The sequence below is a fragment of the Dendrobates tinctorius genome, unplaced genomic scaffold, assembly GCF_039654945.1.
Source record: "Dendrobates tinctorius isolate UK_male_01 unplaced genomic scaffold, ASM3965494v1 ptg000063l, whole genome shotgun sequence".
In the NCBI taxonomy this organism is placed as follows: Eukaryota; Metazoa; Chordata; class Amphibia; order Anura; family Dendrobatidae; genus Dendrobates; species Dendrobates tinctorius.
The window spans coordinates 15995034-16008416 of record NW_027361731.1 but is presented as its reverse complement, the minus strand read 5'-3'; the positions used below and the strand labels follow the sequence as shown (position 1 = coordinate 16008416).

General features: G+C 42.0%; 2 protein-coding genes across 2 annotated transcripts in view; both read left to right on the top strand.

Moving 5' to 3' along the window:
• LOC141094243 (uncharacterized) overlaps positions 1-13383 on the top strand; it is a 1213871-nt gene that overhangs the window by 840353 nt on the left and 360135 nt on the right. The gene's annotated exons all lie outside the window — the stretch shown is intronic.
• LOC141093939 (uncharacterized) overlaps positions 1-13383 on the top strand; it is a 197074-nt gene that overhangs the window by 120463 nt on the left and 63228 nt on the right. Inside the window, exon 17 of the mRNA XM_073579620.1 lies at positions 3123-4202. Within this exon, the coding sequence (XP_073435721.1) occupies positions 3123-4202 (1080 nt within the window). The remainder of the gene's footprint in view (positions 1-3122; positions 4203-13383) is intronic.

Genomic DNA, 13383 nt, shown 5'->3' with positions numbered 1-13383 from the left:
AGAAATTCATGAAACGCTGGTTTTTGTTCATTCAGCGTCCCAAAAATCAGAATAAAAAGCGATGAAAAAATGTCACGCGCCCGTATAGTACCAATAAAAACATCAACTCGTCCTGCAAAAAATAGGACCTCACATGACTCGGTGGGTCAAAATACGGAAAAATTATAGCTCTCAATATGTGGTGATGCAAAAACTATTTTTACAATAAAAAGCGTCTTTTAGCGTGTGACAGCCACCAAACATAAAAACCGCCAAAAATAGTAAATCAAACCCCCCGTTATCACCCCCTTAGTTAGGGAAAAATAATAAAATTGAAAGAAAATGTATTTATTTCTATTTTCCCATTACACAACTTTTGGGGTCCAATTTCTCCTGTTACCCTTAGGAAAATAAAAAATTGGGGGCAAAAATATCTTTTTTGTGGAAAAAAATGATCTTTTTATTTTCACGCCCGGGCGTTATAAACTTCTGTGAAGCACTTGGGGGTTCAAAGTGCTCACCACACATCTAGATAAGTTCCTTAGGGGGTCTAGTTTCCAAAATGGGGTCATTTGTGGGGGGTTTCCACTGTTTAGGTACATTAGGGGCTTTCCAAAGGCAACATGACACCCGCAGACCATTCCATTTAAAGTCTGCATTCCAAGACGTCACTACTTCCCTTTCGAGCCCCAACTTGTGCCCATACAGTAGTTTTCTCCCACATATGAGGTATCAGCGTACTCAGGACAAATTGCACAATAACTTTTGGGGTCCAATTTCTCCTGTTACCCTTGGGAAAATAAAAAAAATGGGGACTAAAAGATCATGTTTGTGGAAAAAATACGATTTTTTTTATTTTCACGCCCGGGCGTTATAAACTTCTGTGCAGCACTGGAGGGGTCAAAGTGCTGACCACACATCTAGATAAGTTCCTTGGGGGGTCTAGTTTCCAAAATGGTGTCATTTGTGGGGGGTTTCCACTGTTTTGGTACATCAGGGGCTCTCCAAACGCGACATGGTGTCCGATCTCAATTCCAGCCAAAAACGTCAAATGGCGCTGCTTCCCTTCCGAGCTCTGCCATGCGCCCAAATAGTGGTTCACCCCCACATGTGGGGTATCAGCGTACTAAGGACAAATTGCACAATAACTTTTAAGGTCCTGTTACCCTTGGAAAAATAAGAATTGAGGGTGAAAAGATCATTTTTGTGGAAAAAATATGATTTTTTAATTGTACGGCTGTATGTTATAAACTTCTGTGAAGCCCTTGTGGGTTCAAAGTTCTCACCACATATCTAGATAAGTTCCTTGGGGGGGTCTAGTTTCCAAAACAGGTTCATTTGTGGGGGGTTTCCACTGTTTTGGTACATCAGGGGTTTTCCAATCGCGACATGGTGTCCGATCTCAATTCCAGCCAAAATTGTCAAATGGTGCTGCTTCCCTTCCGAGCTCTGCCATGCGCCCAAATAGTGGTTTACCCCCACATGTGGGGTATCAGCGTACTCAGGACAAATTGCACAATAACTTTTAGGTTCCTGTTACCCTTGGGAAAATAAAAATTGGGGGTGAAAAGATCATTTTTGTGGAAAAAAATATGATTTTTTTAATTGTACCGCTGAACGTTATAAACTTCTGTAAAGCCCTTGTGGGTTCAAAGTTCTCACCACATATCTAGATAAGTTCCTTGGGGGGTCTAGTTTCCAAAATGGGGTCACTTGTTGGGGGTTTCCACTGTTTAGGTACATCAGGGGCTCTCCAAACGTGACATGGCGTCCGATCAGAATTCCAGCCAATTTTGCATTGAAAAAGTCAAACGGCGCTCCTTCCCTTCTGAGCTCAGCCATGCGCCAAAACAGTGGTTCCCCCCACATATCAGGTATCAGCGTACTCAGAACAAATTGCACAATAAATTTTGCAGTCCAATTTCTCCTGTTACCCTTGGTAAAATTAAAAAAATTGAACCTGAATTATTTTTTTCATGAAATAAAGTTAAATATTCATTTTTTTTAAATATTCAAAAAATTCCTGTGACGCACCTAAAGGGTTAATAAACTTCTTGAATGTGGTTTTGAGCACCTTAAGAGGTGCAGTTTTTAGAATGGTGTCACTTTTGGGTATTTTCTATCATATAGACCCCCAAAGTGGCTTCAAATGTGATATGGTCCGTAAAAATAAAATGGTGTTGCAAAAATGAGAAATCGCTGGTAAATTTTTAACCCTTATAACTTCCTAACAAAAAAAAACTTTGGTTCCAAAATTGTGCTGATGTAAAGTACACATGTGGGAAATGTTACTTATCAAGCTTTTTGTGTGCCGTATCTCTGTGATTTAAGGGCATAAAAATTCAAAGTTGGAAAATTGCGAAATTTTCAAAATTTTCGCCAAATTTCCGTTTTTTTCACAAATAAACGCAAGTTATTTGAATGAAATTTTACCACTAACATGAAGTACAATATGTCACGAGAAAACAGTGTCATAAAGGGACAGTGGTCAGAATTGTAAAAAATGGCCTGGTCATTAACGTGCAAACCACCCTTGGGGCTTAAGGGGTTAAGCCATTTATGTGTAGGTTTATTTATAGAAATGTGGTATAGATTTCCTGATTCTCTTATGTCGCTTACCCCATGTCCAGGGCATTGCAGTAGCTTAGGTATCCATGGTTATGACCACTAGCAACTAACAGTCACTATATGAGTGGTACTAACCATGGATACCTAAGCTAATGCAATGCTCTGCACATGGGGTGAGCAACATAGCGAGTCAGAAGAACTATACTACATATTTCCTAATATTATTACTACACCTACTACATATTGGGATAGTTGATCAGAGAAGAGAATACCCCTTTAAGAATCTTACATGTTGTTATGGTGTATATTTGTATCTGTTGCTATAGATTGTAATGTAATAAAGCTTATTTTTAATCCTCCCTTTATTGCTTCAAACTTTTCTGCGTTTGTGTATTATGTTTGTCAATTGTACTTTAGAGGTTCAGTACCATGGGATTTGTGAACAGGTGGCTCACCACTGTCTTAGGTCATAGTTTCATTATACTTTGAGTTGTATAGAATTATGTATATAGAAATGATATAAAATATAAGGCATTGATATTGAAAAGTAATAAAATCCGTTTTATTCTTGGCAGATGACTGTGGTGTCAAACCAGATACCTATGAAAAGCATGCCATTATTCCAGCTATACCTCCAGCCCTTCAGAGCAAAAATCAATCCTCGGAGCCTTTTCAATCAGTCACCTATTTGGATTCATCACAGACTGTTAAGCAAAATGAAAGCAGCAAAAGTGATGTTGAGCATCAAATAATTCCCACAGAGAAGAAACCATTTTCCTGTTCAGAATGTGGGAAATATTTTAAACGTAAATCACAATTGCTTACACATGAGAGAATTCACACAGGGGAGAAGCCATATTCATGTTCAGAATGTGGGAAATGTTTTACCCAGAAAGCAAATTTCATTATGCATCAGAGAATTCACACAGGAGAAAAGCCATTTTCATGTTCAGAATGTGGGAAATGTTTTATCCAGAGATCAGCTCTTCTTAGACATCAAAGAACTCACACAGGAGAGAAGCCATATTCATGTCCAGAATGTGGGAAATGTTTTATCAAGAAATCAGATCTTCTTACACATCAAAGAATCCACACAGGAGAGAAGCCATATTCATGTCCAGAATGTGGAAAATGTTTTATCCAGAGATCAGATCTTCTTAAACATCAAAGAATCCACACAGGAGAGAAGCCATATTCATGTCCAGAATGTGGGAAATGTTTTATCAAGAAATCAGATCTTATTGCACATCAAAGAATCCACACAGGAGAGAAGCCATATTCATGTCCAGAATGTGGGAAATGTTTTATCCACAGATCAGATCTTCTTAGACATCAAAGAATCCACACAGGAGAGAAGCCATATTCATGTCCAGAATGTGGGAAATGTTTTATCAAGAAATCAGCTCTTCTTAGACATCAAAGAATCCACACAGGAGAGAAGCCATATTCATGTCCAGAATGTGGGAAATGTTTTATCCACAGATCAGATCTTCTTAAACATCATAGAATCCACACAGGAGAGAAACCATATTCATGTCCAGAATGTGGGAAATGTTTTATCCAGAATCCAGCTCTTCTTAGACATCAAAGAATTCACACAGGAGAGAAGCCATATTCATGTCCAGAATGTGGGAAATGTTTCAGCCAAAAATCACATTTCCTTAGGCATCAGCGAAGTCACACAGGAGAGAAGCCATATTCATGACGAGAATGTGGGAAATTTTATACTTGGAGTTCAAAACTTGTTGCACATCAGAGAATTCATACAGGGTAGAAACTATTTTTTATGTGGGAAATGTTATTCCTGGGAATCATATCTTCTACATCATCTAAAAACTTATGTAGAGCATGAAGGAAATAAATAATCAATAATTAAAATCAATCAGGCAGTAGAGTTCCATTTAGTTGACAAAAGGGTGAAACTGGATATACCATTATTGTAAGCACAAAGGGGCATTTGCTGGAGGTAAGTGTCAATCCTGGCACCTTATAGCTCCTGGATTCTCTGCTTAGAGGGATGTCAGCAAATGGTCTGTACTAGAAGGAATATCTCCTATTGTCTGTATAGGAAGGCACAGGTATTTGAAAGGGCACAACTTGGCTCATCCATCCATTCAGAGACAGCATCTTTAAACCCCTTCCCGATTTGCGCTGTATATACATGGGACTGCAGGAGCTGTGTTTCTGTAAACTGCAGTATAGATATGGCTCTGTGATCAGGTAGATCAGTGATCTGTCATTATACAGCTGATGTCCCATCCGGGGACAATGTAAAAGAGTAGAAAAAAGTTAAAAAAAAATGTAAAAATATAAAAAAAAACTCACAAAGAACAAAAAAAAAAGAAAAAAATATCAATCCAATAAATATATGTAAGGCTAGTTTCACACTAGCGTATCTTCCACGCAGCGCACGGCGCCGCTAAGCCCCGCCCCTTCCCACCCCATTCGGTCATCTCCTCCTACTATCACACACGGCTGCATGCGATCTGCGCACCCTATCTTTAGCATAGGATGCGCAGACCGTGCGCTGGCCGTGTGCTAGTAGGATTTTTGCGTGCACTGCGCACTTTTGAAGGTGCGCCGAGCGCACCAAAATGTGACATGGTGCATTCGGTGCACACCGGTGCACCTTCAAAAGTGCGCAGCGCACGCAAAAATCCTACTTGCACACGGTCTGCGCACCGTATGCTAAAGATAGGGTGCGCAGATTGCATGCAGCCGTGTGCGATAGTAGGAGGAGATGACCGGATGGAGCGGGCAGGGGGCGGGGCTTAGCGGTGCCGTGCGCTGTGTGGAAGATACTCTAGTGTGAAACTAGCCTTAAAAACAAAATAAAGTGCAAATATTTGATATTGCCCCTTCTGGAACGACGTGATTTATAAAACTGTCCCACTAGTTAACTCCTTCAGTCAACACCTTAAAAACAAAAAAACAAGGCACAAAACTATGTCTTATCATCATATTGCTGAACAAAAAGTGGAAAACAACACGATAAAAAAACAATCTACATCAAAATTGTACAGATGAAAACGTCATCTTGTCCTGCAAAAAAACAGCCGCCATACGGGTCCGTCAGCAGAAAAATAAAAAAGTTATAGCTCTCATAATAAAGCAATTCTTTTTTACTATAAAATAGTTTTTATTGTGTAAAAGCACTGAAACATAAAAAATATAAATGCGGTATTGCTGTAATAGTACTGACCCGAAGAATAAAACTGCCTTATCAATTTTACTGCATGCGGAAAGGCATAAAAAGAATAATATATGAATTACTGTTTTTTGTTCATTCTGCCTCCCAAACATCGGAATAAAAAGTGATCAAATAATGTCATGTGTCCAAAAATTATACCTGCAAAAAACAAGCCCTCACATGGCTCTGTCAGCAAAACTATGGAAAAATTATAGCTCTGAAAATATGGTGATACAGTTTTGCAATAAAAAGCGTCTGTGTGTGACAGCAGCCAAATATGAAAAATATATAAATCTGGTGTGATTACACAGCATTTTTCATTTATTATCCACATGTCTATTTCCTGTAAGCCAGGAGGAATAGACTGTTACCTATATGTTGAGTTTTGCATTTTTGCGTTTGTTCTTCAGTTGGTCAAGAACCATACACTGTTGTCATATTAGTCTTAAACGTTGATTTTTGATCATTTTGAATAGCTGATGTTTTCCTCTTATATCAGCTCCTACAACTTATTGTCTGCTATCTTTAGACAATAAGTTGTAGGAACACTGGATTTTTACTTAATCTGTTGAATGACCATTGTGTGGGTCCTGTGGCTTGTTGACTTGCAAAACAGAGGAATAAAAACTATGCAAATTAGTTAAGTAATCCAAGAATGTGAGTTAACCTCATCACATCTTCCTCTTGTTCTCTGGATGCTGGCTTGAATGATAACAGTTGTGAGATATGTAAGTGGAATATGCCTCTAACCATATACAATCAGACATACAAGACATCCAGAGAGTCAAGATATTCAGAGATCCAAAGAACCAAAGACTCTTTACAAAACCACAGCCAGGAACATTCTACAGGATTGCTGCCAGATCGTGGCTCCATCACAAGGAAAAGAGATTTGACATCTTAGAATCATAGAATCGTAGAGTTGGAAGGGACCTCCTGGGCCATCTGGTCCAACCCCCTGCTCAAAGCAGGATTTGCTAAATCATCCCAGTCAGATGTCTGTCCAGCCTCTGTTTGAAGACTTCCATTGAAGGAGAACTCACCACTTCTCGTGGCAGCTTGTTCCACTCATTAATCACTCTAACTGTCAAAAAGTTTTTTCTAATATCTAATCTGTGTCTCCTCCCATTCAGTTTCATCCCATTGCTTCTAGTCTTTCCTTGTGCAAATGAGAATAAAGTTGATCCTTCTACAATGTGACAGTCCTTTAGATATTTGTAGACAGCTATTAAGTCTCCTCTCAGTCTTCCCTTTTGCAAACTAAACATTCCCAAATCCTGCAACCTTTCCTCATAAGACAGGGTTTGCAGACCGGTCACCATTCTGGTCGCTCTTTTCTGAACTTGCTCCAGTTTGTTGATGTCTTTTTTAAAATGTGGCGCCCAAAACTGGACACAATATTCCAGATGAGGTCTGACCAAAGAGGAGTAGAGGGAAATAATGACTTCACGTGATCTAGACTGTATGCTTCTGTTAATACATCCTAGAATTGCATTTGCCTTTTTTGCTGCTGCATCACACTGTTGACTCATATTCAGTCTGGGATCTATTAGTATACCCAAGTCTTTCTTACACGATGCGACCTTACTGGGCCACAGCCCTGGCTGAAAGAATACAGATCTGCTCCATTGACCAATACTAAACCATGGATATGTTTGGGGTAGTCAGGATTTGGGACCCACCGGTCACCAGAACCCAATGGATACGTTTGGGAAAGCCAGTATTGGCACCCACCAGTCACCTGGTTCCATTCCATAGGGATATTCGAAGAAGTCAGGATGTGACCCTCTGGTCATCTGACTGCAATAGACTGTCAGCTTCCTAAGCTTGCTTTTACTTATTCCTCTGCGTTCCACAGGAGGGGTAGTCAGGCCTGGAAGCTCTGAAGTCACAGCTGCTCTTGTCCTGGCGAGTCAGCGGAAGTGTGAGACTCTATAATTTTACTCCATTTTGGGTATTTTGTTGGGTCTGTTCAATACGTAATTTGCCTGTTTTGTGGTTCAATAAAGTATTGCTACACTGCTTTACCCTCACGCTGTGTTGTCTGAGTTGGTATTATGTCCACGGTAAAAGGAGAGCGGACTGAAGCCCAAGGCCAGACAGTAGTTAGGGTGCAAGGGAATTGTACCGGTATACTGACCGCTGGGGGCGGGGAAGGCCTAACAAAGTTAAGGCTCCGAAACATGAGGCGACAAAATCCAACAGTGCCTTGTTCACAGACAGGAATTTAGTTACCCGGATGGACTATATTTCGGGGACTGACGTTCAAAAACCTAGTGATAAGGCCCTCTCAACTAGTAGGGCAAGATGACATGGGTGCCCGGTCTCTTGGCCCCTGGTTTATGTCGTGTCCACCCTGATAGGGTAGAACAAAGGGGGAGGTATGTGGTGCAGTGAAAGGGGGTAGTGCTGGACGGAAGATATATTTCTCCCAGCAGGATAAGATTTGGCCTGAATTTTCCCTAAGGCTCAGGACCTGCAGTGAAGTCACGATCACGTGTTCAGCCCATGTGATAGGTACCTCACTTGTGGGTGTGGTTACGGGCGATATAATGAGACTGTGGTGTGGTCGCATGGTCTGTGTTGGAAGGTTCTAGTAGTGGACATACTTCCTGAATAGCACGTTGTGAGACCATGTACCTGCAGAGCCTGGGACGGCTACTGTGTTGGGGAAGCTACCGTTCTTTTAAAGGTCTGGACTGTCGGGTGGGACGTTGCAGAGCAAATCACGGGACAGTGATCCTAGTAAGGAAGCTTCTCTGGAAGCCACGACTGACAAGGAGTCAGTGTGTGGAGCGGAGCTCCTGGAAGGTAACCTCAAACAAGGGGGTTGTAATATACTGCATACAGGTTTATCTGCTAAATGAACAGAGTGGTGGTCATGATGTGTTCATGGATGTAATGAAATGGACTTTACGTTATGCGGTTTATGCGGAATGCAACGTGTGGGGATAGTTAGATCACTCTTCCAGGGGGATCACAAGCATGGACGTTTTCTCTTCCGTCTGACTCACAGTCACTACAGATGGTAGAGGGATTTTTTCAGGCACTGGACCTTGTGCATGATGACCCTGATCAGATCTCCTTAGCTAAGATTACACTAACTTCAGCAAGGAAATCGCTTAGCGGAGGAATATTGCTCCGAGTTCCAGAGGTTTAATGATCCCACACTCTTTAGCCAGTTCTGTGAGGGTCTCGCAGTTCAGGTTAAAGATGCCTTAGCTCTATTTGACACTCCTGACTCCCTTGAGGTAGTCATGCCTCAGGCAATCCGGGTTGAACACCGTCTTTGCCAGTGACATAGGGAGATACCTTTGAGTGCGGGAGGTCTGGCGTCAAGGGTGGTCTGTACTGAACCTGCTGAGGAACCCATGCCGGTGGGTGCGGTGACACATTCAGGCAAATTGTCTTTAGTCTGGTGTATGGGGAGATGTGTTCCTTTGTGGTAAAAATGGCCATTTTGTGGGCACATTCCTGATCTCTATATAAACAACCACCGGAAAACTAGGGGGACCAGGTTGCGAAGAGGTAGGCAACCCGGGAAGTACTTATCACCTTGGTGAGTAGGACACAGTTTTTATTACCAGCTATAATACATGTGGTTGGAATTAAGGTGGACATTTCTGCCTTTCTGGACAGTGGGGGCGGGGTTCAATTTGGTTAACCTAGGTTTGTCTGGGACCAAGGCCTTATGACACATACACTGTCCAGACCTATACCTATTATTGCCATAGACTCCACCCCCCTTAGACAGGAGCACTTTACGCAGGTGGTCGGGGAATTACAGCGTCAGGTGGGGGCCATGCACACTGAGGTGTTAAATTGCTATGTGCTAGATGGTCTGCCCTCACCTGCGGTACTGGGACCTCCTTGGCTCGCTCTGCACAATCCTGTAATAGATTGGCAGACACAGGAGGTCACTAAGTGGAGTACATACTGTCAAGGACACTTCTTGGGTACACGGTGGTCTCAGGTGGATACCCAGTCCATGCCTTATTACCTGTCAGACTTTGGGGATGTGTTTTCTGAGCAGGGATGCCAATAACTCCTCCCCATCGCCCTTATGTTTGTACCATAAATCTTGTTCCTGGTGCCAAGCTGCCCAAGAGCAAGCTCTATAAGATCTCAGGTCCAGAGTGGCAGGCCATGAGGACTACATCATGGAGAACCTGGCTAAGGGTCATATCAGACCATCTTCATCTCGCATTGCTGCGGGGATAGTATTTGTTAAGAAAAAAGATGGGGGTTACGTCCTTGCCTAGATTTCCAGGAACTCAATGCTATCACTGTCTGTGATCCTTATATGCTCCCTCTCATTCCAGACCTCTTTATTCAAATTGTAAGGGCAAAATGGTTCTCTAATATGGACCTCAGGGGGCGTATAACCTTATCCGCATTAAAGAGGGGGATGAGTGGAAGACTGCATTCAATACACCTGAGGGACACAATGAGAATTTGGTGATGCCTTTTGGACTGACAAATGCACCCGCCGTCTTTCAGCACTTTATTAATGACATCTTTAGTCACCTAGTAGGCAGATTCATTGTGATGTATCTGGATGACATTCTAATTTATTCACCTGACCTTGAGTCACACCAGGTTCATGTCAGGCAGGTCTTACATATACTCCGAGACAATAAATTGTATGTCAAACCCGAGTAGTGTATGTTCTTGGTTGAGGAGATCCCTTTCCTAGGATATGCGTTGTCTTCCACTGGTTTTCACATGGATACAGTGAAAGTCCGAGCGGTATTGAATTGGGATCGTCCAGAGGATTTGAAGGCATTAGAGAGACTTTTAGGTTTCACCAACTACTACCATAAATTCATAAAAAACTTTTTGGTAGTAGCCAAGCCTTTTACAGATATGACCAAAATGGAGACGGACGTCTCCAGATGTCCCTGTCCTGCCAGGGAGACATTTGACATGTTAAAAAGATGTTTTGCTTCTGCATCAATTCTTATTCAAAACCTAAGGTATTGATCACATGATCAGGTTTAAATACATTAGATAGGACTGCTCCGAGAAGGGTATACCGTGACGTGGTGGAGTGGCTTCGTATACATTTTTTGCAAAAAACGTATCAACTAAATACCCTGTTTTTGTTATCATCTTTTACCAGCACTTGCTGCATATTGTTACATATATTTTACAACAGAGTATTCATGCACGTTTCTCATACTGTGTTTTTTCTATGTCTCATCAATTCTTATTCAGCCAGATGTCTCTCAACCTTTCATTGTGGAGGTCGATGCATCTGAGGTGGGCGTGGGGGCTGTATTATCTCCTGGTAAATGGCAACCACGTGCTTACTTTTCAAACTGTCCCCGGCTAAGAGAAATTATGATATTGATAATAGAGAACTCTTAGCTATCAAACTGACTTTTGAGGAGTGGCGTCATGTTTTGGAGGGGGTGGTCCACCCAGTGATGGTTATTACAGATCATAAATATCTAGTATACTGGAATCGGCTAAGCGTCCTAAACCATGACAAGCGAGATGCACATTGTTCTTTACCAGGTTTAACTTTTTTGTTACTTATAGGCCGGGGAACAAAAACGACAAGGCGGATGCCTTATCCCGTTGCTTTCCTGGGGTAGGAGATAAGTGAGAACCGGTACCGATTCTTCAAAAAGGGGTGGTGATGGTTTCTATAAACTCTGATCTGGAAAGAGAGGTAGTTGGCTGCCTGTCCATTTGGTAATTTGTTTGTGCCTGTCAATCTTTGGCTTAGAGTGCTCAGTGAACACTATGATGCTGTGTTGGCTGGACATCCTGGGAATAAGGCCACCGCGGATTTGCTTACTAAGCATTTTTGGTGGCCCGGTGCTCATCAGGATATCCAGGAGTACGTTTCCGCCTGCAGTGTCTGTGCACATTGTAAGACCTCGCATACTCGTTCGTCGGGGGCTCTCCAACCATTGGAGATTCCCAGCAGACCTTGGACTCATTTGTCGGTCGATTTTATCACAGACCTACCCATGTCTGCAGTGAACACTGTAATTCTGGTGGTGGTGGATAGATTCAGTAATTGCTTTATTGCTTTACCAGCTTTACCTAATGCCAAATCCTTGGTGCAAATTTGCGTCAGGAAATAATTAGACTGCATGGGATTCCTACAGATCGAAGAGTGCAGTTAGAATTCAAATTTTGGAGGGCATTTTGCACTCGTCCGGGAATCCATTTGTCTTTTTCTTCTGCTTTTCACCCACAGTCTAATGGGAAAACTAAATTGGTTAACCAAAATTTAGAAACATATCTCGGATGTTTTATGTCTGAGAATCAGGAGGCTTAGGTTACTTATTTACCGTTAGCCGAATTTGCTGTAAATAATTGTCAGGAATCAACCGGTAAGTTCAATTTTTCGGGGCATATGGGTTCCACCCTCAGTTTAGTTCTTTTAGTGGTAATCACACTTCTGGATTACTGGAGTAAGAACATTTTTAATCTTCTAGGTCTACCATATGGGAGGGGGTGACTAATATTTTGAGAGAGATGGATTCCAGATTGTAAGATCCCGGCCGGCATCATTGCATGGCTTCCCATCTCCCATTTTACTCACCTCTCCGGACCATGCTGTGAGTTCTGTCCTCTGCCTGCTTCATGATGTGAATCTCACGTCCTTGCTTACTGCATACTTCCTGGCTGTATGCTTAGGAAGGCAACGCCAGCACTTCCTGAATCTTATAGAGACAGTGTGCACACCCTTAATTTGGCCCCAACCTATTGCCAAGATGTATCGGGTGCTTAAGTCATCTCCACCCATAGACTCTGTCTGTCTGTACTTTCCTACTGAGTTGCCAGATCCTGTCCTGTTTCTGCCTTCCTGGGGGCTACAAAAGACAAAATGAGCAAAAAATATGTAAAAGTGCATCTAAATAATACAGAGTTTTTAGTAATACTGTTTTTGATCAAAAATAGAATGAAAGCTATCCCACCACGACAAGGTAACTCTGTTCGGGATAGTCTTTTGTAGGTTTTGCTTTTTATAGCCAATGTAAACATGCATTTATGTACTCCATGTGTATCAACTCAAACCAAGCTCAATTTTTGTGTTTTCTTCCTGGGGGCTGCATACCCAGGCCCAATTCTGTGCTCTTAGTGTCTTGTTTCTGCCTTCCTGGGGACTGCATACCCAGGCCCATATTTTTCATCCCGTACCTGTTCCCGTGTCCGTCCTTGTCTGTATAATTATGGTAGTTTACATTAATGGGATCTTTGGTCAAAACAAGTTATCACTGATCCATGGGCTCCACAGGATAGGTGATCGCTTAGGTCTGACCATTAAAAACTACACCGATCAGAAGAATGAGGAAGTTTTATCATTGATAGGACTCGTTTCCCCATTTTAAAATGGAGCGGCAGGTGGGAGACAATACAAATATCTCTCCGAGGATCTGTTTATACCAAGGAATGTGACGGTCACAAGGGGGCATTCTCTGTGTCTGAAGGAGAGAAGGTTTTTCCACTAACATAGAAGAGGATTCTTTACTTTTAGGGCCATGAGAATCTGGAATTCCTTGCCTGAAGACTCAGTCGAAGGGTTCAAGAGAGGCCTGAATGTCCTCCTGGAGCGTAACAATATTGTATCTTACAGTTATTAGGTTCTTTAGAAAGACGCAGATCTGGGGATTTATTCTGATGGA